Source organism: Rhincodon typus, chromosome 6 (genome assembly GCF_021869965.1).
Source record: "Rhincodon typus isolate 14 chromosome 6, sRhiTyp1.1, whole genome shotgun sequence".
Lineage (NCBI taxonomy): Eukaryota > Metazoa > Chordata > Chondrichthyes > Orectolobiformes > Rhincodontidae > Rhincodon > Rhincodon typus.
In genome coordinates, this window is record NC_063337.1 from 19,684,090 (window position 1) to 19,709,089 (window position 25,000).

Here is a 25,000-nt window from a genome sequence, read left to right on the forward strand (position 1 = left end):
AATATTTCTGCAAGGGGTCTCGTAATTTCTTCCCTTACTTCCCACAACATTCTGGGATACATCAGATCAGGGCCCGGAGATTTATCCACCTTTATATTCTCCAAGACCTCCCAAACGTCCTCCTCTGTAACGTGGACTGTTTTTAAACATCAAAGTTTATTTTTCTGCATTCCTTAGACTCCAGTTCTTTCTCCATAATAAAAACTGATGTGAAATATTTGTTTAGTATCTCTCCCATCTCCTGGAGTTCAACACAAAGATGACTTTCTTGATCTTTAAGAGGCCCCTACCCTCTCTGTACTTACCCTCTTGCTGTTAATGTATTTGTAGAACCTCTTTGGATTATCCTTTAATCTTATGTGCCAAAGCTATCTCATCTCCCCTCTTTGCCTTCCTGATTTCTCTCTCAATAATGCCCCACACTTTTTTTTTAATTGATTTAAGAGATTCAATTGAATCAAGTTGTCTATATCTAAAATAAGATTTTCTTTTATTCCTGACTAGAACCTCAATATCTTTATTCATCCATTGTTCCTTACCAGCCTTACCCTTCACTCTAACAGGAACAAAATGCCTCTGAACTCTGGTCATCACACTCTTGAACGCCTCCCACTTGTCAGATGTCCTTTGTGCACAGTCTACTCCAAACAACTTCTGAAAATTAAGGAATAACAATGTGTGTCCAAGTGAAGATGTGTGATTTTTGAAGGCTGAATTGGAGCTTATACTTATGAAGAAAATTTTGAACCAAAATGCAAAATGGCCCAATTTTATTAATTGATTTTTCTTTCTTTCTCAGGGTCAGCTGTCCCAGGTGCTTGCAAGACTATTCCCCTTCAAGCGAGGTCTTTGCCATGCATATTGGGCCCCAAATTTCTGGGCTCTGTACAATGTGGTGGACAAAGTATTGTCTGTCATTGGTATGGTCTAGTTAAGGTTCTCAAACATTTAATACATTGACGTGGCCTCTGAAGACTTTTACTGAGAGTAGTAAATGAATTGAATTAAATTGATTACCTGAATATTGAAAATTAACAATTAATCAGGAAATTATAATTTCATAATTCTGATATTTATCAGGTAAAATTTAATTATCTTGCTAGTTGTGGTGCTACTTCTGTAACTAACATATAAAATTGTTGTATCAAACAGAAGTCAAAGTTCCGAATAACTGAAGATAGTTTTCATTTCCTGGTACAGATGTAAAGTTACAACTGCTGGATTCTGCCAAGCTTTCAAAGGCATCAATGACAGGTGGCTTAGTACAGGAGTTCCAGCATGCTGTCCTGCCTTCTGTGTCACCATTCACAACTTTGGTCTGTACATTGCTGTCAATAATGGTCAGTACCAGCACTTGCTTTCCAAATAATTCCGCAAATAATGAAACAAGACACAATTGATATTCTTCAGTCTTTTAATTTTTTTTTATGATGTTAGTTCATGCAGTTAGTAAACTTACTTGGTGCAATGAGTTTCCTAGTTTTGTATTTACTTTTCTAGTCTTAAAGCTGAAAGCTCACGCAAGTCTTTCAGTACGTGCAAAGTGACGAGTGTTTAATGTTTTTTGTTTCACTTATTAATCAATGTCTTATACTTCTCCCTTTTCTCCTATTTCAAGCCTGCTGTTCTCCAACTTTGGTTAAGACCTCGAGGACCTAGAGGGTTCCTTCAATGCCTAATCCTTTGTGCATTGGGGTCATTCATGTTTGGCTGGCACGTACATGAAAAGGCCATTCTGATCGCCATTTTACCTCTGAGGTACTTTAAATTAGTTAGCTTAGTGTATTTTTTTTTAAATACTAGTCTTACACTAGTGGCACAGTGGTTAGCACTGCTGCCTCACGGTGCCAGGGACCCGGGTTCAATTCCAACCTCAGGTGACTGTCTGTAGAGTTTCTACTTTCTCCCCGTGTCTGTGTGGGTTTCTGCCAGGTACTTTATCCTCCCACAATCCAGAGATGTGCAGTTTAGGTGGATTGGCCATGCTAAATTGCCCTGTGGTGTCCAGAGATGTGTAGGTTAGGTAGATTAGCCACAAGAAATGCACGATTACAGGGATGGAGTGGGTTTACGTGGGATGCTGTTCGAGGGTCAATGCAGTCTCAGTGGGCTGAATGGCCACGGTAGGGATTCAATGATTCTAGTACTTTTTGTAATGTTAAGTAATGGCGATTTTGTTGTAGTGTCATGTGTGGAAATATCTCAAAGACGTTTGAATTAGATCTTAACATGGGCAACCGAACCGGGAATGATTTATTTTTCTTTATTTTTTCATGGCATTCCATCTCTTAACTGCCCTTGAACAGAATAGTTTCTCAGATCATTTTAGATGGCAGTTATGAGTTAACCACTTTACTGTGGGTCTGGAGTCACATGCAGGCCAGGCCAGGAAAAGAGACAGATTTCCTCCCTTAAAGGGCATTAATGAATTAGATAAAACAAAGAACTACAGATGTCGGAGAGCTGAAAAAAAACAAGAACAGAAATTGCTAGAAAAGATCAGCTGGTCTTGCAGCATCTTTGGAGAGAAAACATTATTGCTTTGAGTCCAATTACCCTTCTTCAAAATGTGAATAAGATGTATTTTTCCAACAATTGATGATGAGTTCATGGTCACTAATTTAATATTGGGTCTAACTTTCAATTCCAGATGTATTACTTGATTTTGCTTCTTGGCATTGAATTGGGCCAAGAAAGTCAAATGGCAGTGGAAGGAACATTGAGGGGTAAATGCTCTTTGTATCATAATTTTGGGATGACGGTGAAAAATGACGTTGGTCAACCAGAGTAAGAATAATTATCTGGCAGTGGGCAGACTTAAGTGAACCATGAACAGAGAAGGGCTCGATCATCGGAAACAAAAACGTTGCAGGAAATACAGTAGATAAACAATGACTTACGTTAAAGAGGACATGGCTGGGGCAAAGCCAAAGTATATTCCCTCAAAAAAGAAAAGTAGGATCATCAAATCCAGAGCTCTGTGACAGGCGGTATGTCGGTGCAGGGTTGGAGGGCCGAAGGGCCTGTTCCTGTACTGTAATTTTCTTTGTGTAGAGGAGATTTACCAGGATGTTGCCTGGTATGGAGGGAAGGTCTTATGAGGAAAGGCTGAGGGACTTGAGGCTGTTTTCGTTAGAGAGAAGGTTAAGAGGTGACTTAATAGAGACATACAAGATGATCAGAGGATTAGATAGGGTGGACAGCGAGAACCTTTTTCCTCGGATGGTGATGGCTAGCACGAGGGGACATAGCTTTAAATTGAGGGGTGATAGATATAGGACAGATGTCAGAGGCAGGTTCTTTACTCAGAGAGTAGTAAGGGCGTGGAATGCCCTGCCTGCAAAAATAGTAGACTCGGCAACTTTAAGGGCATTTAAATGGTCATTGGATAAGCATATGGATGATAATGGAATAGTGTAGGTTAGATGGGCTTCAGATTGGTTTCACAGGTCGGCGCAACGTTGAGGGCCGAAGGGCCTGTACTGCGCTGTTATGTTCTATGTTCTATGTTCCGTGGATTGATTTATTGTTATGTGTACTGAAGTATAGTGAAAAGCTTTGTTTATGAACATTTCAAGTAGTCATAGTAGGCAAGGTTGTACAGATCAAATAGACTTAGAGGCATACAGGTTACATCGCACAGTGTGTGTGTTAGATGAGATCAACGTTAGCAAGATCAGCGTTATTTGAGGCTAGAGAGTCCATTCATCAGTCTAATAATGGCAGGGAAGAAGCTGTTCTTGAACCTGCTTGTGCATGTGTTCAGGCTTCTGTATCTTCTGCCTGAAGGAAGAATTTATAAGAGATCGTTATCAGGGTGCCAGGGGTCTGTTGATGTTGGCCACTGTTCCACGGCAGCGAGCTGTGTAAATAGAGTCCATGGATGGAAGGTTGGCTTCCATGATGGTCTGGGCTGTGCACACCACCTTCTGTAGTTTCTTATGGTCCTGGGCAGAGTAGTTGCCATACCAGGCTGTTAGGCACCCAGACAGTATGCTTTCAATGGTACATGGTGAGGGGCATTATGGACATGCCAAATTTCCTGAGCTGCCTGAGGAAGAAGAGGCGTTGTTGTGCCTTTGTGACTGTTGCATTTATGTGAGAAGTTCAGGACAGGTTGTTGGTTATTGTCACTCCAAGGAACTTGACGCTCTTCACCCTGTCAACCTCAGATCCACTGATGACAAAGGAGATAGAAATTAAATAGAAGAAAAAGTGTGTTTATGACAGATGTTAGGTCATAAATATAATTGAGAACCAGGAGAAATACAGAAAGGAATTAGTAAAAATGTCTGGCAGTTAGTATCAAGGGAAATCCAAAAGTCAATAAGGAAAGAGTGGTAAAAGGAGGAATAGGTTTGATGAGGGATCAAAAAGTACATTTACAGTTGGAGGCAAGAGTATCAAATGAATACTAGTATCTGTCTATAAGGCAAAGGCTGCCCAGACTATGGTGACAGAGGAGGAAACTCGGTTTCTAGGCGAGTTTAAAATTGATAAGGAGAAGGTATTGCAAACGCTGTTGGTACTGTGGCTGAGTAAGATAAGTCTGAAGGTATTGAAGGAAGTAAGCATGGAAATTGTAGAGAAACTAGCAATGATCTTTCAATCCTCCCTGGACTTGAGGGTGATGCTGAAGGACTGGGGAATTGCAACATTATGCCTTTTTAAAAAAGGTTGAAAAGATAGCCCCAGCATTTAAGGACCACTATATTTAATTTTGGTGGTGGGGACACTTCTAGAAACAATCATTTAATCGAATTAATAGCCACGTAGAAAAATTTGGGTTAATTTGGAAAAAGCTGCGTGGATTTGTTAAGGGAGTATCATGTCTAACTAACTTGCAGGAGTTTTCTGAGGAAGAGCAAAGGGTTGATGAGGGTGAGACTGTTGATGTGATGTATGTGACTTCCAAAAAGAATTCAATACAGTGTCACAAAACAGACTCGTGAGGAAAGTGATAGGTCATAGAATGAAAGAGACAGTAGATTCAGAATTGGGTGAGTGATAGAAAACAGAGAGTAAAGGTTAATGAGTGTTTTTCAGGCTGGAGAAAGGTTTGTGGTGGAGTTCCCCTGCAGTTGGCATTAGGATCCTAGCTTTTCCTGATGCCCTTTATTAGTACTCGGTTGGTTCATAGGATATATCGTAGCTTATAAAACTCATTATTCACCCTCTTCTTGCTTGCTATTTTAAAAATTTTTCTAAAAAAAAAATTCCTAACGTGATTCTCGTAACATTGGCGCTAGAAAATATTCTTCCGACAGAGACTTCCTTTCCCATCGTCATAATATACATTTGTGTTGGAGTAAATTGGTTATCAAATAAAGAAAATTTTTAAAAAACAGTCATTTTCAAAGAATCCGGTTTTAATTTTCAAAGAATCTGGTTTTAAGTTGCAGTGTTTTTCTTTTAAATCCTTAGTTTGTTAGCTGTGGAAAATAGAAAAGATGCTGGAACATATTTCATTTTAGCCACAACAGGGCACTTTTCCCTTTTCCCACTCCTCTTCACAGGACCAGGTAAGGATAAGATGATCATGTACATTTACATTATTTTTGTGTTATTGAATAAATAAATACATTTTATCCACTGTTTTCCCCTCACTTTGAGTATTATATGAAAATTCCTCCTTAGTTTCAGTTTCACTGACCTTGCAACTTTGCCTAATAAACTGCTAAAATGTATGATCAGAATGAAGAATGACTCCTTATTGTGAGTTGGTAAAAGTGTAGACCAGAAGTCAATTTTTCTTTACTCAGTTTTAAATTCATTCACAATGTGAGACATTGCAACTGAAAAGCTTCTAACTCTACAGCCCATCATCAGTGTCTCTTTACATACGCACAATATTATCCAAGGATTTTTCTTCACACATTCAACCTAAATGCAGTATGGTGGCTCGATGGTTAGCACTGCTGCCTCACAACACCAGGGACCCAGGTTCAATTCCACCCTCGGGTGACTGTCTGTGTGGAGTTTGCACATTCTCCTCGTGCCTGTGTGGGCTTCCTCCAGATGCTCCGGTTTCCTCCCACGGTCCAAAGATGTGCAGGTTAGGTGGATTGACCATGGGAAATTGCCCATAGTGTCCACGGATGTGTAAATTAGGTGGATTAGCAATGGGAAATGCAGGGTGTGTTGTGTTACAGCGGAGGTGAGTCTGCGTGGGATGCTCTTCAGAGGGTCAGTGTGGACTTGTTGGGCTGAATGGCCTGTTTGCACACTGTAGGGATTCTATATCTTAACCCAGAATGCCACTGGCTTAATTCCCCATCTATGCTGAGGTAGTTAATTTTAATTGGAGTAAAAAGAGGGTCTCCTTTGGTTTATGGAATAGGAACATTAGTGAAATTGCTAGCCATCCCACTTCACTTTGTTATCCGATGATTTCTGCGAGAAAATGTGTAAGCATCAATTTTGAGAGACAACTGATATTAGATTGTGTGCAATATTCATAGCTTAGCCTCTAGGATGATGTAATCCCAACATATCACAAATAAACAGAAGCACAACAAATACAAATATAAACATTGACTGGTTCTTTTAGGCATTATAAAATCACTTGGCAACTATTGATTTTTCCTTTATGCTTTTGATTTTCTCCCTCTGTTTTCTCCCCTTTCCTTAAGAATGCCTCCTTGTGTATTTTGGGATCACTGGATCATGTTTAGGAGAGGGAATGTTGGCTGAGATTCTTTTGTCTAATATTGACACAAGTTATTGTACCTACCCTGCTGGACTAGTTGAGAACTCCTAACTCAGCACAGCCTAGATATCAGAACTGCAAACATCCTTGATTCTGAGTTACAGCACAATCCAGTCCATCCTTTTATCATTAGTTATTAAACACACCGTTCTATAATGTTATCTTTAATTTTTTGCCTGCATAGGAACCCTCAATACATTGCCTGCTAATCTACTTTGGTTGAATTTCTAATGAAGTTTGAATTCTAGTATGAAAAGTTAACATCACAGTAGCATTTTTGTTACCTTTAACTCGGAGTTTGGAATAGAGGAGTGATACTTAATTTCTTTAAAGTCTTGGTCATATCTCACCCACAGTATTGCATTCAGCTTTGGGGACTTCATCTCGAATTGATCTAGGAGGGGAAACATCACAGATTTACTAGAGCGATCAGAGAGCTGAAAAGCTTAAATTTAAGAGGGCATTCTGAAGTAACCTGATTTGTATTCCTTTAAGTTGAGAAAGTGATCTAATGAAGTGTTTTAAAATGATGAAGACGTTTCACAGGATGGATGCAAAGAAAGCTTATTTTAGCGAGGGAATTCAAGACAGGGAGCACGATCTTAAAATTTCAGTGATGCTGTTTAGGCGTGAGATCTGAAAATACTTTATCTTTCAAATGGTTATGAAAGTCTAGAAAGCTGTCCCTCACAACAGCTGTGAAATCTGGGTCAGTTGAAACTGTAAAAACTAGGACCAATTAGGATTCTAAATCAAAAACAGAAATTGCTGGAGAAACTCGGCAGGTCTGGCTGTATTTGTGGAGAAAAAGCAGTGTCAAGGTTTTGGATCCTGTGACCCTTCATCAGAACTCGTAGTAGGTAGGAAAAGGTGAAGATGGGGTTGACGTGTAATGGAGTGAGAGGAGAGGTGGAAATGGAGGCCAGAGAGAGAGAACAACGGGCAGGAAATTGAGGGATGGATAGTGGTGTGCCAGGGAAGGAGAAAAGCTTCTAGGCAGGCTGATGGGCCTGCTCGTACGATTTATTATTTTCTTCTACACTGATCCAATGCTCACTGCAAGCAATGAGCTCAAAGTTAGAGATTATCTAATGTCACCTTCAACTGTTGCTGCCTTCAAGTATGATTCCTTGTTGGCAGTGTAAGCCTAATTTACTTCTGAATGAGATTCAATACAATGCTTTTCACTTTGTACTGGTATTTTCTTTACAGAGATACCAATTAAGATCGGTCTCATGCTGCTGTTCACTGTCTATAGTTTCTCTGCTCTTCGAGCTTTGTTCAGGTGAGCTGAAATGCATATCTCCTCCCGCTGTGGAGACTGTGAATAGTCTCTGCTGTCAATATTCAAATACTGTAATTACTGTTTAAATGGGAAAGAAGGTCTGGAGAGAATGCTGTTTGTTCAAATTATGCCCTCAATATGGTGGCTCAGTGGTTAGCACTGTTGCCTGACAGCACCAGGGACCAGGCTTCGATTCCACCCTTGTGTGGGTGACTGTCTGTGTGGAGTTTGCATATTCTCCCCGTGTCTGCGTGCATTACCTCCGGGCACTCAGGTTTCCTCCCACAATCCAAAGATGTGCAATCTAGGTGGGTTGGCCATGCTAAATTGCCTGTAGTGTTCAGGGATGTGTAGATTAGGTGGGGTATAGGGCAGTGGGTCTGGGTGGGATGCTCTGAGGGTCAGAGTGGACTTGTTGGGCCGAAGAGCCTGTTTCCACGCTGTAGGGATTCTGTGATTTTTATAAAAGATTCATTTTTATCCAGATGGAAACCTCACATCGTAAAGTGTCAATGTCACCACCTTTTGGGCTATTGTAACATGATAGCATCTCTGTGCATTGGAAGAATTCCATATCAAATAGAAAAGTCATTAGAGAAATTATTAAACATCTGTAGATTTCCTCCTTTATCATTTTTTTTGTCACGTTGTGGCTGAAGTGAGATATGTTATGTGCAAAAAATATCTCATCAGTGCCATTCATTTACTCCTTTTATTGAAAAAGTTATCTTTTTTATTAACATTTTGTTCATACCACACAATATCCCTCAGTGAAGTGTGCAGGGGAGCTGCTCCTGAGCTTTGTCACTACCATTCTTGATCCAGCTATTAGAAAGTACGCTCAAACACCCTGGAAGATTTATCTATTTCTGCCCCAAACATTTTTAAGTCGTTACTCAGCAACACTCCTTGACTACACAACAGATTTTGAAAACTGAAAAACATCCAGGAATGTTAGCAGAAAGATTTTTTTTTTTTTTTTGACAGTGAGCTCCTTAAAGCAAACTTTGGTTAAAGAGGTTAATTTGAAGAAGCGCCTTCAAAGAGATGAGCGGGATGGAGAGGTTTATGGAGAAATTCCACAGCTTAGGGTCTGGATAGCTGAAAACAGTCCAGAGTTGGGGAAAAAGAACATGTTTTATCATTCTGTCCTACCACACATACATCTCTAAAGAACTGTACCACTGCAGCATTTTGTTTTTTTTTTGAACAATGTAGAATGTATCTACAAATAAACAAACATCTTGGATGAAATGATTCACCCCAACGATGTGTGTGTACTCTCTCACACATATATATTCTCTCACTCACACACACTCTCTCCCCACAAACACACACGCGCGCGCACGCACACATACACACTTGTCCCCCCAACACACACACACACACGCACACACAAATGTATGGGGTGAATCATTTCATCCAAGATGTTTGTTTGTTTGCAAATGCATTCTATTTTGTTCAAAAACACACAATTTGTCATCACAGTCAGTTAGCATCTTATAAATTCCAGCTTTCGGAATAAAACCAGTCTGATTCCATGTTAAAACTCTGGGACAGTTTCTGAACAAAGCCTCATACCTACAATTCAGTGTCTGACCTGAGATGTCATCTTCAATATTTCTATAGCTCTGCCTGATTGTCATGACAGCATAGCACAGACATTGACTTTATAAACACTTTACACACCATCTAACACTCTTGGTCACCTGCAGAGACATCATCTGATACTCCACTCACACCAGTTGTATGATCTTTTGATCTCTCGACCCTTGATCGCTCTGCCTATAAACTCTGTGTCTGCATTCCACAGCTCTGAAATAAACCAGTTGGCTATAACCTGGTGTCCTGTGACTTCTGACTTTGTCCACCCCAGTTCAACACTGACACCTCCACATCACTGCAGCATTTGAGCAAGTATTGTACCTCATAGATAATAACAAGCATTAGAACTAGCTGGCTTGCAAATATTTGACAGAGAGGAGAAAAGATCAGTTGTATTTCAAATGTGATTTATCTGTTGTATATTTACAGCAATTTTCTTCTTTATAAATATTTATAGATGGGAATGAATGCAACAAGGGCTATAATGTGCACTCTGGATCAGTAGAGATTTGCCTAGAACGTGCTGACAGGTCACCTTTAATTTTTTATGGTGTCACATCTTGAAATTTGGCTAAAGCTATCTGCATCATTGGTCATGCACAGGGTCTGCTAAACTTCATATTTACTAACAATACCTGCTTCAACTTGTTTCCATAGAAGATTCAGATCCAATTGAAATATTGTCAATTTCAAACGTTATGTTGATGAATTAAAAAGTATGAATGGGAGATCTACTAGAATCTAACTGAATTTGTTTTCCATCTAGGAAAGAGGGATCACTTGTAAACCTACCAGAATCCATCTACCTCAGCGCTCTTGTTCCTCTGCAGGTTATTTGTGAGATCATTTATCCCCTAACAGCATGGCAGCAGAGATTCCCCTTTGTGCCACTGTTGCTCATCTCCGTTTACTGTTCGCTAGGAGTTACCTACTCTTGGATTAAACTGTACATTTCTGTCCTGATGGAGCCAAGATCTGACAGGAAGATGAAAGCACAATAGTTGATGTATTAGTTTTTACGCTTACTCAGAAATGTGAATATGTCGTTAACTTGGAGTAAAAATATACAAATTATGGATACATTAAAGGAATCGCATCCCAGACAGAAAGCAAGAATCATGGATGCAAGACAGGGAGCACAGACATATTCCAGTCTTGGGACCTTTGCAGCTGAGACGTAGACCTTTATTTTACTACAGAATTCAAAAACATTAGCACTGGGAATGGCATGATATTTCAAATATTGATATATTTCCAGTACCTTTAACAATAATGGCCTGGTATTATGTCTTTGATATTTCAGGGTAATTTTGTTTACCTGGAAAATTGTTTCCTGGTCATTAAAGACTTGTCCTTTCCCTTGTATAATGAAATTCTTGTCATCCCACTGTCAGTAGACAATTGGTGTCAAATGTTTTCACATTATTTTGTCATGCAAAATTCATTCCATGGTGACCGTTAATGTTAAAATTATATTGGTACTGAATTGTCAAATGTAAAATTGATATCAATTCTGGTCGAACTGCATTAATTTTTCATTAGGTTGAGGTATACCATAACACATAGGAGCAGAGGTAGATCATATATCCCTTCTTGTCTGATGCTCCATTCAATGGGATCATAGTGATCTGATCTGATATTTCTCAACCGTACTTTCCTGCCTTTTCCCATGCCCTTGATTCCCTTACTGATTTAAAAATCTATCTCCGCTTTGAATATTCTGAAGGACCCAGTCTCAACAGCTCACTGTGATAAAGAATTCAACAAATACACTAGCCTCTGGCAGAAGAAATTCCTCATCATCTCTGTCTTAAATGGCCGACCCCTTATTCTGAGATTCTATCCTCTGGTTCCACGCTCACCCAGAAAGGGAAACGACCTTTCCGCATCTACCCTGTTAAACCTCCTTAGGAATCTTATATGTTTCAATAAGGCCTCCTCTCACTTCTTCTAATTGCAAAGGAGTACAAGCCCAACCTACGCAACATCTCCTCAAAAGAAAATGTTTCCACACCTGGATTCGCACCTTCTTTGAACTGCCTCCAATGCCAATAAGTCTTTCCTTAGATAAGGGACCCAAAACTGTTCACAGTATTTAGGTAAGGACTGACCAGTGCCTTGTCTTGCTGAAACTATACTTCCCTGTTTTTATATTCTTTGAAATAAAGGCCAACATTCCATTTGCCTTTCCTGAATGAGTATGTTAGTATTTTGTGATTCACAGACAAACCTCAAATTCCAGTATGCTGCAGTTTTCTCCATTTAAATAATATTCAGCTCCTCTATTCTTCCTGCCACATTATATAACCTTAAACTTTCCAACATATTCCATGTGCCAACTTTTACCCATTCACCAACTTGCCCATACCTCTCCATAGATTCTTTATGTCATCTTCACCACTTGCCTTCCCATCTGTTTTTGTGTCATCTGCAAACTTGGCTGTAGTACATTCACTTTCCTCATCCAAGTCATTAATAAATAAGTAAATAATTATGGCTCCAGCACTAATCTCTATGGTACTCCATTAGTTACTGGTTGCCATCCTGAAAATGCCCACTTTATCCAACTCTGTCTTCTATTACCCAAACACCACAGGCTCTTATTATTCAGTTGTTCACTGTGCGGTATCTCATTGAACAACTTTTGGAAATCCACGTATTACATCTACTTGTTCCTCTTTATGTTACTGTTACCTCCTCAAAGAGTTCCAATGTATTTGTCAGGCATGATTTCCTCTTCATGAAGCCCTGTTGACTCTGCTTGGTTATATTTCTAAATGCTCCACTCTTACATCCATTATAACAGACTAACATTTTCCAGTTGACAGATAGGAAGCTAACTAGTCTATAGTTAACTCTTTTTGGTCCTTATACTTTTTTGAATATGGCTGTTATATTTTTTGTTGGCTTTAAAAACTTTCTCAGTCCCCTGACTTACAATTAATCTATTGCCATATTTTATGCTTATTTATTTAAATCTTTAACTTCCTCAGTTAACCATGTCTGTTTATCCCTTTCCTAGAATTCTTCTTCACTTTCAAACTGTGAACATTACATTCTATCGTGTTGTGCCACTGTGCGCTAATGTATCTTTTACTCATTCATGAACCCTGCCTTGTAAAACATTGCCATCCAAAAGGCCTCTTTGCCGGCTGGATCCATAATATGTTGTTCCAGGAAAGTATCCTGAATACGTCCTCTGAATTTTTCCTGATGGCTACCTCTGCCAACTTGGTTTTCTCAAAATGCCATATGATTAATTATTATCTTTTTTACATGCCCTCCTTTATCTCCTGTCCTACAGAACAGCTACCGTTAGAGGGCCTTTGAACTACACCCACCAGTGTCTCCTTCCTTTTGTTATTTCTTATCTCTACCCGTGTGAAATCTATCTCTTCCAATCCAAGATCATTTCTTACACTTGTACTCATTCTATCCTGTATTAACAAAGCTATCCCACCCCACTTTCCTTCCTGCCTGTTCTTTTTTGAAAAGTCACGTACCCCTGAATGTTTGTTTACTTCCTAGCTTTGACCTTGTAGCCATGTCTCCATGTCTCCATAATGTCTGTAAGATCAATCCTGAATTTGTGCGATAATTCATTTATTTTGTGAATACTACATGCATTGACACAGAAACATTAATTTTGCCTTTTCAACCAGCCCTCCCAACCCCCTTTTGACTTTGACTTTGTGTTTGCAGCTTTTTCTAATATCTGTACACTTTTTGTCCCTCATTAGCTCACTCTGGATATTATTTATTACTTTGATAGCTACCCTGCAATGCTGTCATATCCTTTCTCTTTGTATGCCTAAGCATCCCCTCTCCAAAAATGTCCCCAGTAATTAGTTCAGCCCCTAGTTATTCAATTTGCAGGGCACTAGTGAAACCCAGTCCCATTGGAACAGTCCCCTTCTACTCCAGTATTGATACCAGTGCACCATGAACTGAAAGCCATTCCATTCATATCAATCTTTGAGCCACGCATTTAACTCCATCTTTATTTACCCTATGCTAGTTTGCCTGTGGATTGTGTAATAATCCTGAGATTATTACTTTGGAGATTTTGTTTTTCAGTTTAGCTCCTAACTGTTGAAAATCTTTCAGCAGAACCTCCTTTCTAGTCCTGTCAATGTCATTGGTGGGTGGATGCCGACAACTGGACCCCTTCCTTCCCCTTCAAAGTTCCTCTCCAGCCTCAAGAAACTATCCTTAACAATGGTACCAAGCAACTAATACAGCCTGTGAGATTCTCGCTCATGGCTGTAGAGAACAGTATCTATTCCTCTATTACGCTCTATTATGATCATGTACCAGGGTGCCATGATCAGTCGCTCATCTTTCCTGTTGTCCCCACCTTCATCCACACAAGAATCTTGTAACTGTTGACCAATTGTGATGAAAATAAAAACCTTGCTCTCAGCTACCAGTTACAGATTTTAAATGGTAGTTTTCAGTTTAATGCCAGCCACAAACTAATTTGTACAAACTTAATTCAAAGGATTAGGTTTTCCCTGGATCTCCAAGCACTTATACAAGTCTGCTGTTTATTGAACTTTTTTGAAAAAGATCTGATGATGTGTTAATAATTAGGTTTTTCTTGAGAACCAAAAATATTTCAGTCATGAATTCAGTTGAGTTTATGTTTCATTTAACTTGTGAACATTATGAATTGTAAATGTAACATGGAAAGGTGTTTATTTTATAAAGACAAAATCCTGTGTTAAAATGGAATCAGAGTAACTGCAATTTTTTAAAAATTCTTAGGCGTGGAATAAATTTATTTTCTTATATGTATAAAGGACTTAGCATGAACGTAGAAACATCTGATAAACACTTGGAACTGACTTGTATCAAATCATGAAATTCATTTTCTACCACATAAATAAAAGTGAGTGTTTGCATTTTTGAATGTGTCTGACTTCCTTTTCCCTGAGAGTATTGAAAATAGAACTGGGATGTTGTGAGGGTTTAACATTCACTAGTCAGCTAACAAAATGAAAAATGGTTGGGTGAGATTAGTGATTCTAAATTGAAACTAAAGAACTTGTCCTGAATTCACACCTCGACAGTTTATCTGAGTTTAGTTGTGCAACAAAAGTTTTTATTCCATATATTTCATTGTGTTTTCTAAAATAACTTCTCAAAATTGAATTTTGATCAGATGAAATTTCTTTTTTAAAATGCTTTTATCAGCCCTAGGCATAACTGCAGGAAGACCTACAGGGCTTTACAGTCAACTAAGTATTTTTAAAGTGTAATCACTGTTAGAATGTACACCTTTGATTTCCTCTTCGCTTCTTTCATGTTTGATCTCTCCTCCATCATAGGGTTGTTCACATTGCTGTTGACTGTGCAGTCTTCAGTTCCATTCACAATTCCTCCAATATTGAAGCAGCCAATGCGGGCCTATGGTAGGACCTGAATAACTTCCAAATTTGAGCTGACAAGTGACAATTCCATGTTATATTTCTATCAGAGTGTGAACATCTTGTGCATGATATCACCAGTGCCAAGTACTTAACCATATGGAGGAGCAATACTGACAAAAACTTAACTGACAAACACATAACCTATAATGATATCATGAATATGATAAAGGATAGAAGGGAGCAGTGATTCACCTACTGTCCCAATCCACTACTTCAACGCACACATAAGAAACATGATGGTAAGTTCATCACTAGATTGTACAAACATCAATTCAATGTCTTTACAATACTTCATTCTGTAGCATCCCTGCCACTGACCTCATAAATCATTCTTCCCAAGACTGGTGCATTGTGATTTCCGTACATACTGTATACTAGATGTACTTAGGCAAATTGCAAGTCTTACTTTAGTAGCAATGCCCAGTCTTATAACCAGTATTACCCTTGCTCATTGACTTGGGGTGTTCTAAAGGAAATGGGGAGAATATAAGCCCCATATGTTACCCTTAGGGTGACATATAGGAGCAAGAAGCTGGAAAAACTTTAGATGTCTTGGAATATTCAGGACTAGATAAGGAAAAGAGAGGCTTTTGGCAGGTACAAAGGGAGCAAATCAACAGAGGCCCTAGGTATAGAAAGTGCAAGGGGGAATTTAAGAAAGCAATTAAGAGAGCAAAGAGGGAGCATGAACAATCTTAGGTGGGTGAAATTAAAGAGAATTATAGGATATTCTATAAGTTTATGAAGGGGAAGAGGATAACCAGGGAACGTGTAGGGACCAAGAGGGAAAATTACAGGGGATCTAACTCAAATTTTTAATTCCTCTCTGGCCACAGGGGATCTCTTAAATTTTTAATTCCTCTCTGGCCACAGGGGAGTCCACTTTACAAGAAGGATGGTAGGGATAAAATGCGGAAGTACAGACCAGTGAGTCTCACTTCAGTGGTGGGGAAACTATTGAACAACAGAACTTACCTCCATTTGGAGTGGCAAGGTTTGATCAGAGATGGTCAGCATGACTTTTTCAGATGAAGGGCTTGCCTAACAAACTTGATTGAATTTTTTTGAGGAGATGATCAGGTGTATGGATGAGGTTAGTGCAGTGGATGTAGTTTATATGGATTTCAGCAAAACCTTTAACAAGGTCAACTGATGGTAGATTGATTTTAAAAAAAGGTAAAAGCAATTAGGATCTGGGGTTACTTGACAATATGGTAGGAGACCAGAGGGTGGCAGTAGAAGATTGTTTATGTGACTGGAGGCTGGTATCCAGCGGCATTCCCTAGGCATCAGTTCTGGGTCACTCACTGTTCCTCATTTAGAAGAGGGGGCATGAAAAGTAAATTTGCAGATGACACAAAGATTTGTTTTTAATAGTGAAGAAGAATGGCTTGAGTAACAGGAAATTATTTAATGGGTTGGTCAGATGGGAAGATGGAATTTAACACTGAAAAATAAGGTGATGCACTCCAGAAAATGTAACAAGATACAGGAGTACTCAACGAATGGCAGGACACTAGGAAACTCGGAGGAACAGAGGGATCTTGGGGTGCTTGTCCGCAGGTCGCTGAAGGCATTGGGACAGGTTAATATGGTGGTTAAGAACCATTGAATCCCTACAGACTGGAAGGAGGCCTTTCAGCCCATTGAATCCACACCAACCCTCTGAAGATCATTCCCACCCAGACCCACCCCCTTCCCTATCTCTGCACTTTCCATGGCTAACCCACCTAGCCTGCACACCCCTTCATAGTATGGGAAATTTAACATGGCCAATTCACCCAATCTGCGCATTTTTGGATTGTGGGAGGAAACTGGAGCACTCGAAGGAAATCCGTGCAGACATGGGGAGAACGTGCAAATTCCACACAGACAATCTGTAGAATTGAACCCAGGTCCTTGGTGCTGTGAGGCAGATGCATGTTGATACTTGCTTTTACCAGTCATGGAATAGATTTCAAGAACAGGGAGGTTGAAGCTCTGAGACTTTGGTTAGGCTACAGCTGAACTACTGTGTGAAGTTCTGTTCACCATACTTGTAAGACGGATGCGATTACTCTGGAGGGGGTGCAGAGGAGATTCACCAGGATATTGCCTGGGATGGGCTGCTTCAGCTATGAAGAGAAGCTGTATAAGTTTGGATTGTTTTCCTCACCGCAGAGAAGGCTGAGGTGGGAACTGATTGAAGTGTGTAAGATTATGAGGGGCATGGACATGGATAGGGAGCAGCTATTCTCCTTAGTTGAAGGTCACTAACGAGAGGGCACAATTTTAATGAGAAGGGTGGGAGGTTTAGAGGGGATTCAAGGAAAACATTTTTAACAAGAGGGTGCTGAGAGTCTGAAATGCACTGGCTGGGAGTGTAGCTGAGGTGGGAAACCTCACGACGTTTAAAACGTACATGGATGAGCATTTAAAATGTCATTCAAGTTTATGGGCCAGACGCAGTAAAGTGGGTTTCCCATAGATACGGCAGTGCAGACATGATGGGCCGAAGGGCCTGTTCTGCGCTGTGTGACTCTACGACTCTATAAATCTTTATGACAGCAGTGAGAGTGGAAGTGCTCATGCCAAATAAAACTGTGTGATGTTGAAAAGAATGGATTGATTAACTCGAGGACTTCTCTATTCTTCTGCTTCTACCAAAATGTACGAACAATCGGTTAAGTAAAATATTTAATGCAAGTTGAAATGTTTCACTTTTAAAAAATGGACTGACTTGTAGGTGAAATAGCTTATTAAAATAAAACGTTAAATTACCAAGTTTACCCAAGAATTACTCAGAACCAAATACTTTTCCTTTTAGACTTGGAAGAAAAAATTAAATGTTGACCAAGTTCTCTTTAAATTATCCGTGAAAAAATGCACTAATTAAAAAATATAAAAACAACAATTTCAATCTGTAAATTGAACAGGTATTTTTCCGCCTGAATTTTATCTATACCTCTCCTGGTTTTAAGTTTGTGAACATTTTTCCTTGCGGCAATCTTGCTTTTAAATGACAGCCTTAAAGCTTAGTTGCAATCTGCTTCTTAATCCATATCTGGAGAGTTACTGTAATTAGCTAATTTGCTTTCTGAGTTGGGGTTTTCTGGTTAAAACAGGAATCAGTGTGTTTGGAACATCAAGCAGCAACGTGTCATTAAACTGGTGTTTTATTAAGTGAGTGGGGAGGAACATTTGTTGCCGGGTGCGGGTGTCCAGCCGGAGCTGTAAAGGAGGCTGAACCATCCCCTTCTGTTTTCCTCGTTGCCCTTTGAATTTGTCGTCCGGGTCGGATACACGGTGACCGCTGGAAATGGGGCTCCTGCCGGCCGAGGCGAAGGTCTTGCCGCCACCGGGGATCGTCAACAGGAACAGCGTGTGGCTGGGGTTCATCGGCTGGACCACGGCGGTCTTACAGAACGGCTTGTTCCGGCGGCCTCCGCTCAAAGCTGGTGAGTGAAGGTTAGGAAAAGCCCGAGACCGTAGGCCCCAGTCCTTCAGAGAGACACAAACATAACAGATCAATTAATTACAGGGTAGAAACCCCCTCACATTTTTTGTACACTTTTCTTTCGTAATTGACTGCAGAGCTGTCTGTGAAGGGCAGTGGAGTGAGAGTCGGTTTGTTGTTCACATTATTTGTTATAACCACTTCAGAAAATAATCCTGCAGTTTGCATTAGCATCTGTCACCGTGCCGTCTGGCAATAACCTTTGCGATTACGTTCCTTTACAGTTTGGGGTCCACGGTTGTGAAGCACGGTATCACGAGACAAGTAGCTCAGAGTCGGAGGCTGATGCTTTTAGGTCATGGGTTCAATTCCCACCATGGCAACTGGTAGAATGTAAATGCAATTAGTAAACCTGGAATATATCTCAGTAATGGGCCCTGGTGAAGCAATGGTAGTGGCCCTACCTCTGAACTAGGAAGTCTAGGCTCAAGTCCCACCTGCTCTAGAGGTGTGTAATAACATGTCTCAAAATATAATCTCAGTAATTACAACTGTGACAATGAAACTGGTCATCATGGGTGCTGTGGGCGATTAGCAGCAGAAGAATTGTCTTCATCTGCAAACTATAGCCAACTCTACCAGAACTGGTAAGTTATGGTTTAATGAAGAGTGGACGAGAAGATGCCAGGAGCAGTATCAGACGTACCAAAAACGAGATTTCAACCTAGTGATGCTACATTGCAAGTCTAAACAGCAGAAGCAACATGTAATGGACAGAGCTAAGTGATTCCTTGTATATTAAAAATCAACAAAATTATCCAAGTTGTCATTGAGTATGGATTCAAGCAGCACTTTGTCAGCAGTTACCTGCTCATTGACAAAATTGCCATTCCACCTGGGCGATTCAACTGTTGACCTCTAAACATGCATATAGGAGCTGAATTCCAGAGGTGAGAGTGACACCAAGGCTACGTTTTGCAACGTTTGCTCCACACAAGTACCACCACATGACCGTAACCATCTCCAGGAAAGAATCCATTTATTGACTGTATCATAGAATCCCCACAATGTGGAAACAGGCCATTCAGCCCAACAAGTCCTTGCTGACTCTCTGAAGAACATCCCACTAGACTCACCCCCCACCCTATCCCTGTAATCTTACATCTGTCATGGTTAATCCACCTAACTTATACATCCCTGTGACGTTATGCGACAATTTAGCATGGCCAGTCCACCTAACCTGCGCATGTTTGCAGTAAATGGCTTTGCCATTGCTGAATCACCAACATTCTGGGAATACTACTGGCCTGAAACTCAATTGGATCTACTATATAAATACTCTGACTATAACAGGTGGTCAGGTGGTGGGAATTTTGTGGTGAGTAACGTTGTTCCTGACTTCTGAATGCCTAGCCACAAAGGCACAAGTCAGGAGTCTGTTGGAATACTCCAGTTTGCCTGGATGAGTGCAGCTCCAGCTATGTTCAAAGCTTGCTGCTTGGTGCACTATCAACCACCAACAATATCCTCTCCCTTTACCATAGATGCACAGTAGCAGCATCTACAAGATGCATCTGCAGTAACACATTAAGGCGCTCTGACAGCATCTTCCAAACTCTGCCACCTGGAAAAATAGGGCAGCGTATCATGGGAATGTTGTCAGCTGCAGTTTCCCATCCAAGCCATCTCCTTGCCATCTGGACTGCTCCAGATTGTCTCCAGCTGTTCAAGTAGAGCAACATTGACCATGCGGAGAATTGCTGGGCATGTCCTGTCCACAAAAAAGCATGGCAATTCCAACCCAGCTAGTTACCACCTGAACAGTCTACTCTCCAACATCAACAAAGTGATGGCAGGTGTCTCGGGTGATGCTGCCAAGAAGCAACTAGCAATAACCTGCTCACTAGGTCTAGGCCCAAAACGTCAGCTTTCCTGCTCCTCTGATGCTGCTTGGCCTGCTGTGTTCATCCAGCTCTACACCTTGTTATCTCAGATTCTCCAGCATCTGTAGTTCCTACTATCACTAGCATTCAGTTTAGTATCACCCAGGGCCACTCAGCTCCTGACTTCATTAATGACTTGCTCTAAACCTGTGACCTCGATCACCTAGAACTGCAAGGGCAGCAGATGTAAGGGAACATCACCACCCGTAAGTTCCACTCCAAATCACGCACCATCTTGACTTGTATATAGATTGCTGTTTTTTCAGTGTCGTTAGGTGGAAATCCCAGAACTCCCTCCCTAATGGCACAGTGACTGTGTCTTTGCCATGTAGACTGTAATGGTTCAAGAAGTCAGTTCACCACCACCTTCTCCATGACAATTGGGATGGAAAATAAAAGCTTGCCTCACTGATGATGCCCACATATCATGTAAGAATTAAGAACAATATATTGAATGGCAAGTTTTGCTGAAACTGCTAATTGTGGAGCTTGGCTGAACTGTCAACTAAACGTCAGGTTATCAGGCCAAAGGTTGTTGGTGAAGGGACACATTCATGGTGTGTTTGTATCACTCTTCTGTGACAATCTTCTATAAGCTGTTATATTTGGTAGAGGTGGACCAAAGAGTCCGTTATTATGTAATAGGAACATGTCATTTGGAGACCTGGTGTTGCTGTATTTAGTCGCCGTTACTATTATTCAGCATTCAAGAACAAGTGTATACTCTCTGTCTTTGCTTGCAGGTTTGCACCGGCAGCTTCTTTATGTCACTGTTGGATGGTTTCTTGGTTATTATCTCACCAAGATAGAAAATTATAAGACTGCTAAATTTGACCGTGAAATGATGGAATATATTCGGCAACACCCAGATGACTTTCCTGAAAAAGGTATGTAATTCGCTAAGTACAAATTAATGAAAGAGAAAACATCTATAGAGTCTAAAAGGGTGTTTATCCTTTACACAAGTGTTGGTCTAACTACCCCTCAAAGTATTCTGCAGTCACGCATTTATAATGAAAGAATACAGAATCTTGATAGGAAAAAAATCAGATTCATTAATTACGTTAGAAATAAGGTCAGTCTGCTTTCTAACACTTAAGAAATTTCCAGTAGGGGTTACCAGTATTTCAGTAGAGAAGTTTATATATTTATTATGTTTTGGGACTGCAATGTTACGAACGTAGAATCTAGCATTAGAAACAGGTCATTTGGCCTATTTGTCCTGCTGTGTAATTCAATAAGACCATGTTTGATCTGTTAGTGTTTCAAATGCCACATTCCCACCTCCCTTCTGATAATCTTTGATTCCCTTGTCTAGCAAATATCAACCTACCTCCACTTTAAAAATATCCAATGACCGTACCTCCATTGCAGGGAGTTTCAAAGTTGCACAATCCTCTGAGAGAAAAGAAGAGTTCTCCTCATATACTTAGATTCAGTGAGAGGGTTCATGTGAACTATACTGGCTATGAAAGCTGTTGATAATTAGTAATGCTCAAAAGGAGCATTCTTTGTTGCTGTGTTCACAAGGAAAAGACTATAAGTTTCCTGAAACCCATAAATATATTACTGTTAACAAGCATTCAAATCACTGTTCTGAAAGCAACACCTCTTGTTTCTGAGATGAAAGGCAGTTGCATCAGAGATAACTAATTAAGCAGGACTAAGGTGTTTCCTTAGTCATAACAGTAAGCATCAAGTTACAGAATCTCCTATAAGTGCAGCAAGGTCACAGAATGATGACAGTTGCAGTTTTGGTCTCATGTAATGTACAGCTCTCTGAGAGTTAAGGGAGCAAAGAGGTAAATGTTACCAAGCTGGCAGAATAAGCAGAGAAAATATTAAATGTATTGTTCACTGTATGGAATGCAGGTTGTTGCTCATGCTTAGTTTGGAGACAATCATGAAGGAGTAAGAGGCTGGAAGATTTTCCTAGCTTGGAGCTGGAGAAATACATCTGCAGTGTTGAACAGAGAAACAGAGTTGGCCAGAATCTGTAAAGCAGTTGTGGTGGGTTGTAGAGGAACTGTGGGATCAAACTGGGAAAAAACAATCAAATCTTTGTCTGTCCAAACCTACGACACAGAGCATGGAGGCCGGTAGGTACCAAAGTGCTTCAGAGATAGTAGGAGCTGCACATGCTGGAGAATCTGAGATAACAAGGTGTGGAGCTGGATGAACACAGCAGGCCAAGCAGCATCAGAGGAGCAGGAAGGCTGACATTTCGGGCCTGGAACAGGGTGAAAGCACAAGCTTGAGCTTCAAAGTCCACAATTGTGAAGTGTTGAAGGAAAGTAGGAGGATCTTATTGAGGTGTTCAAAATTATGAAAAATTTTGACAGGGTAAGGAAAAATATTCTGTTTTTTTCAGTTGGTATGTTAGTAACTGGGAGATCACAATTTCAAGATTTTCAGGAAGAGATGAGAAGAAACTACTTGTCTCGGAGAGTTTGTAGGATTTGGAATGTGCTGACTGGGAGAATGGTGAAGGTTTTGAAAGAAAATTATTAATTTAGAGGGCTACAAAGAAAGGGCTAATTGGCCTCCTCTTGTTCTGGAAAACTGTTTGATCCTTTCAGCAAAAGCTAATGGAAGGATGCCTTTAAATCTCTGTTCCTCCAAGAATGTCTGGAACACTGAGGAGAAATCAAGATGAGCTATGGAGAACTGTGGCTTTTTAAAAATTTGTTCAAAGGATGTGGGTGTTACTGGCTATTATTGCCCCTCACTAATTACCCCCCATGCTCCTTTCTTGAAAGGCTGGAGTCCTTGGTGTGTGGATACATTTGCAATGCTGGTGGGAAGAGAGTTGAGGATTTTGACCCAGTGACAGTTAAGGAATAACAATATAATTCAAAATCAGTATGGTATCTGAGAAGGGCAACTTGTTTCCTGGCATCTGCTGTCCATGTCCTTATAGGTGGCACGGTGTCTCAGTGGTTAGCACTTGCTGCCTCACAGCGCCAGGGACCCGGGTTCAATTCCAGCCTCGGGCAACTGTCTGTGTGGAGTTTGCACGTTCTCCCCGTGTCTGCATGGGTTTCCTCCGGATGCTCCAGTTTTCTCCCGCAATCCAAAGATTTACAGGTTCGGTAGATTGGGCGTGCTGAATTACCCATGGTGTCCAGGGAAATACAGGGTTAGAGGGATGGGGTGGGGGTGTGGTGGGTGGAATGCTCTTTGGGGGGTTGGTGTGGACTTGATGGGCCGAATGGCCTGCCTTCACACTAGGGATTCTAATCTTCATTCTATCCAGGTGGTAGACTTCCAAAAGGAGAAGTGAATGAACCTTCATGATCTCATAATGTTTAAGGGACCTTTTGAATATAATTAGGAAGTTAAGGGGGATCTGGATTCACACTCCATCTCTTGACATGCTGTAGTATTAAGTTTGTAATGCTTGCTTTTTTTAAGACACAACAATTTATTTAATCTGTTGCTGTTTAAAAATGTGATCTGCTGTGTAGATCTTTCAGTTAATCATTGAGTATTCAAATTTCTCTTTTTGTGTTAACAGTCCATGGAGTTTGTAACATTGGGTGACGATCAGTAGTATGACTTATTTGTGGTTGTAGTAAAATGATTCGAGTTGGAAAATCTTGCTGAATTTCTCCTTCTAAATCTAAGGGAATGCAGGGGATGTGGGTTTTTATGATTGGGCCAGCATTTATTATCTGTCACTTGTTGTCCTTGGAGATGATGGTAGTCTGCCTTCTTGAAACACCACAGTTTACTTAGTGTAGGTACATCAACAATGCTGTGAAGGAGGGAGTTCCAGGATTTTGACCCAGTGACACTGAAGGAACGGCAAAATAGTTCCTAGTAAAGGTGGTGTGTGGCTTGGAGGAGAACTTGTGTTCCCATGTATCTGCTGTCCTTGTCCTTCGAAATGGTAGTGATTGTCGGTTTTGAAGGTGCTGTCGGAAGGGCATGGGTAAATTTCTGCAATGTATAATGTAGACGGTACATACTGCTGTGCATCAGTATTGAAGGGATTGAATGTGTGTTGATGTGAGGCCAGTCAAGCAGGCTGCTTTATCCTGTATGGTGTTGAACTGCTTGAGTATTATTAGAGCTGCACTCATCCAGACAGTTGGAGACTATTCCATCACATTCCTGACTTGTGCCTTGTGGGCAGGTTTTATGGAGTAGGGACGTGAGCGACTTGCTGCAGGATTCCTAGTCTCTGACCTGTTCTCCTAGCTATAGCTTTATTTATCTCGTCCAGTTCAGCTTCTGGGCAGTATTACCCCCAGGATATGAAAATGGGGTGATTCAGCACTGGTAATGCTATTGGATGTCAAGGAATGATAGTTACGATCCTTCCTGTTGAGGGATCGCCATTGCCTGACACTTGCACGGAATTAATTTTATTTGTCACTCATTAGCTCAAACTAGGTCTTGCTGTATATGGACATGGACTGCTACAGTATCTGAGGAGTTGCAAAAGATGCTGAACATTGCACAATCGTCAGGGAACAACCCCATTTCTGACATTACGACAGGAAGTAATATTGATAAAGCAGCTGAAGTTGCTTGGACCTAGGACACTACCCTGTGAACCTCTTGCATTGATGTCTTGGAGCTAAG

At 40.5% G+C, this 25,000-nt stretch overlaps 2 protein-coding genes across 6 annotated transcripts in view; both read left to right on the top strand.

The window, feature by feature from the left end:
• Positions 1-14,511, top strand: part of alg8 (ALG8 alpha-1,3-glucosyltransferase) — a 27,180-nt gene extending 12,669 nt beyond the window's left edge. For 4 of the 5 annotated variants that reach the window (XM_020509921.2, XM_048597617.1, XM_048597618.1 and 1 more), the window contains exons 8-13: positions 800-920; positions 1,201-1,340; positions 1,619-1,758; positions 5,425-5,522; positions 7,922-7,994; positions 10,366-14,511. In XM_020509921.2, coding sequence (XP_020365510.2) covers positions 800-920; positions 1,201-1,340; positions 1,619-1,758; positions 5,425-5,522; positions 7,922-7,994; positions 10,366-10,600 — 807 coding nt within the window. In that variant the 3' untranslated portion in view covers positions 10,601-14,511. The other variant, XM_048597616.1, reaches the window with a different exon arrangement.
• Positions 14,512-18,204: 3,693 nt separating this feature from the next.
• The window catches only part of ndufc2 (NADH:ubiquinone oxidoreductase subunit C2), a 14,829-nt gene continuing 8,033 nt past the window's right edge, over positions 18,205-25,000 (top strand). The window contains exons 1-2 of the mRNA XM_020509910.2: positions 18,205-18,468; positions 21,154-21,297. Of these exons, the coding sequence (XP_020365499.1) occupies positions 18,330-18,468; positions 21,154-21,297 (283 nt within the window). The 5' untranslated portion in view covers positions 18,205-18,329. The remainder of the gene's footprint in view (positions 18,469-21,153; positions 21,298-25,000) is intronic.